Source organism: Frankliniella occidentalis, unplaced genomic scaffold, assembly GCF_000697945.3.
Source record: "Frankliniella occidentalis isolate FOCC.00 unplaced genomic scaffold, Focc_3.1 Scaffold136, whole genome shotgun sequence".
Lineage (NCBI taxonomy): Eukaryota > Metazoa > Arthropoda > Insecta > Thysanoptera > Thripidae > Frankliniella > Frankliniella occidentalis.
In genome coordinates, this window is record NW_026267263.1 from 702579 (window position 1) to 705508 (window position 2930).

At 44.9% G+C, this 2930-nt stretch overlaps 1 protein-coding gene across 1 annotated transcript; it reads left to right on the forward strand.

Annotated features, from left to right (window-relative positions):
- The first annotated feature begins 225 nt into the window (after positions 1-225).
- LOC127750127 (uncharacterized) lies at positions 226-2697 on the forward strand. Its single transcript, XM_052270749.1, has one exon. It carries the CDS (start codon positions 226-228, stop codon positions 2695-2697), a length of 2472 nt encoding a protein of 823 aa, XP_052126709.1.
- Positions 2698-2930: the final 233 nt, after the last annotated feature.

Consider the following 2930-nt stretch of genomic DNA (forward strand, 5'->3'; position numbering starts at 1 on the left):
GGAAAGAAGAGGGGAGGGCAAGAGGGAGGGAAGAAAACCCAAAGGACGAATGTGCACGTTCCGTTTTGTTATGGTGTGGTGGTTGTCGATTCCCAAGGGAAACTGTTGCGTGAGCCCATTGTCCACTCGGATAGTGATCCCAAAAAACTCATTCATCACTTTCTTGATACCATTTTTGATATCGAGCAAGAATGTTTCTCTAAAAGACCCAACTATCCAATCAACATGACCGTGCAGCAGGAGGAGAAGTTCGAAAAAGAAAAAACTTGCTGGATCTGTGAAAAAGGCTTTACAGATCCCGAAGATCCCAAGGTGCGTGATCATTCTCCACTCTTGGAGCATTCCAATCTTTTGGGCGCAGCACACAGATCATGCAACAGCTTTCGTTCGAAAGCCCTTTTCCTTCCTGCAATATGTCATAACTCAGCAAAATTTGATTTGCATATGATCATGAAGTATGCAAGCACCCATGAAAAATTCAGAAGTTGTGACATCAACATTTTGCCCCGTAATATGGAGGTATATAGAACTATGACCTTGGTTATAGAAAAGAAAACCAAGCGCGAGATCAGATTTTTAGACAGTTATCAACATTTCAGCACAAATCTCAGCGACCTCTTGCAAAGCTTGTCGGACCACAGTTGGTCTCTTTTGCACCAAGTCTTCCCTGAAGAGGAGAAGCAAACCTTGTTAAAGCAGAAAGGAGTCATGTGTTATGATTTCCTCACCACGTTTGATAGGGTGAAAAATCAAAAAGAACTACCTGAGAGAGAGGCCTTCTACAACCGCCTGAAACAAGAAGCGGTCAGCGAAGAGGATTACCAGAGGGCAGAAAAGGTGTGGAACGTTTTCGAGTGCGATTCACTGCTGTCATATACTGAATTATATTGTTTGACAGATGTGATCGGGCTTATGGCATTCTTTCTTGAGTATAGAGCGGTCACAGCTCGATTCTTCAATTATGAAGTCAGCCATTTTGTAAGCACACCAAGTATAAGCCTGGCGTGTGCGATAAAAAAAGCAAAGTGTCAGATACCGCTCATAACTTGCCCAGATACATTTTTAAAATTTGAAAAGAGTATCCGTGGTGGTTTGTCTGGGGCCGTGCTACGGCACGCCAAGGCCAACAATAGATTCACTCCTGACTTTAATCCAGAAGAAGAAATTTCTCATATATTGTATGCAGATGTAAATGCCTTGTATTCGTATTGCCTCGCGGGATCCATCCCGGCGGGCGAGTTCACTCGTTTGTGTGCTGAAGAATGTGCAGCTTTGGATTTGAGAGAGCTTCATGAGAGCTCGTATGCAGCTCTGCTTGAAGTGGACCTGGCCTATGGCATTCTGCCCGGTGAGACATCACACCATGAGGACTGGCCGCTGGCTCCCACACACATATGTCCGGACCCGGCATGGTTTTCAGAATATCAGAAGAGAGTGGCCGATGCAACTGGATTTAACCAGGCACAGAAAACCACAAAGCTCATGAGTGTCATAGGGCCGAGGCAGAATTACCTGATTCACTCTACGTTGCTAGAGTTTTATTTGGAAAAGGGAATGGAGGTCACCCGTTTTCACGGGGGAATAAAATACAGGACGGAGAAATGGCTAGAACCCTATATCAAATTTCTTATGGATCAGAGGCGAGACACCAAACTTTCCTTCATGTCGTCCTATTGGAAATTAATGGCCAATTCCCTATATGGCAGTTTTCTTCGTCGGCCTAGAGCTGACCGCACCATAAAAATATGTCAGACTGAGGAAGAATTTTTGAAATTGACAAGCAAAGCAAGTTACAAGGGCTTCCGTATTTTTTCTAAAGATATGTGCGCTGTAGAGAGTCTGAAAAAGGTAGTTCACTTGTGTCAGCCCATTTTTGTCGCGAGTGCGATCCTTGATTATTCAAAGCTCCATATTACCAAGTTATTTTGGGAGATGAAAACTCATTTTTCTAGTCAAAAGGATAAGAAAATGGAGGTCATTGCATTTGACACTGACTCGATTTTGTGCAAAGTCACTACACCTGAACTGGACCAAGATTTAAAAGAATTGAGTTACATGTTTGATTTTTCTTCTTTGCCCAAATGGCACCCACTCTATGACACGAGCAGGGATCGTGTGCCTGGATACTTAAAAATAGAGCTGGGGAAACAGACCATCACCGAAATGGTCGCCATCAAGTCAAAATGTTACGCCATCAATTATATTCCATTGCCCACAGAAAATCCAGACATTGTCTCTCCAGCGTTCATGCCAGGGCCGAGCTCAGCCCCGGGTATCGAGCAGGATCTCCAAATCATGAGACGATGCAAAGGTATCCCGGCTAGCGCCCTAAACAAGCACATTGCTTTTTCTGATTATAAAACATGTGTCTTTGAAGGATTAACAAATGAGATCTCATTTTGTGCCATCAAGAGTGATGGTGAACACAACGTGTACACTGTAAACCAGAAGAAGAGGTGTCTGTCGGCATTCGATAATAAAAGAAAAATACTCGCGGATGGCATCAAGACCCTCCCCTATTGCGTGGGGCTCGATGGCTGTGAAATGCCGTGGCCGGAAGAGAGAGATCCGGGTGCAGAAAATTTAAAAGGGCTCGTTGAACTCATGGACCTTGAGAAAGAAAAAGATGAAGACGACGAGGGGGCATGCAATTTAAGAGAGCTGATTGCTCTGATGGATTCGGAAATGTATGACTAATTGTGAATAAGAGAGAGAGAGAGAGAGACGCACACACACACACACACACACATTGTCAGAGGAGAGAGAGAACAGGAGAGGGTGGGATTAAGGTAGAGACAAAGACAATTTTGAAATGTGTTGAATTTGAAAGAGTTACATGATCATAGGTAGCCCCGCGTTTCCCCGCGTTCGCCCCGCTTTCGCCCCGCGTTCGCCCCGCGTTCGCCCCGCGTTCGCCCCGCGTTCGCCCG

What these genes read in the sequence shown, in the direction of transcription:
- LOC127750127 (XM_052270749.1), top strand. Translation starts at nt 226, where the DNA reads ATGACCGTGCAGCAGGAGGAGAAGTTCGAAAAAGAAAAAACTTGCTGG.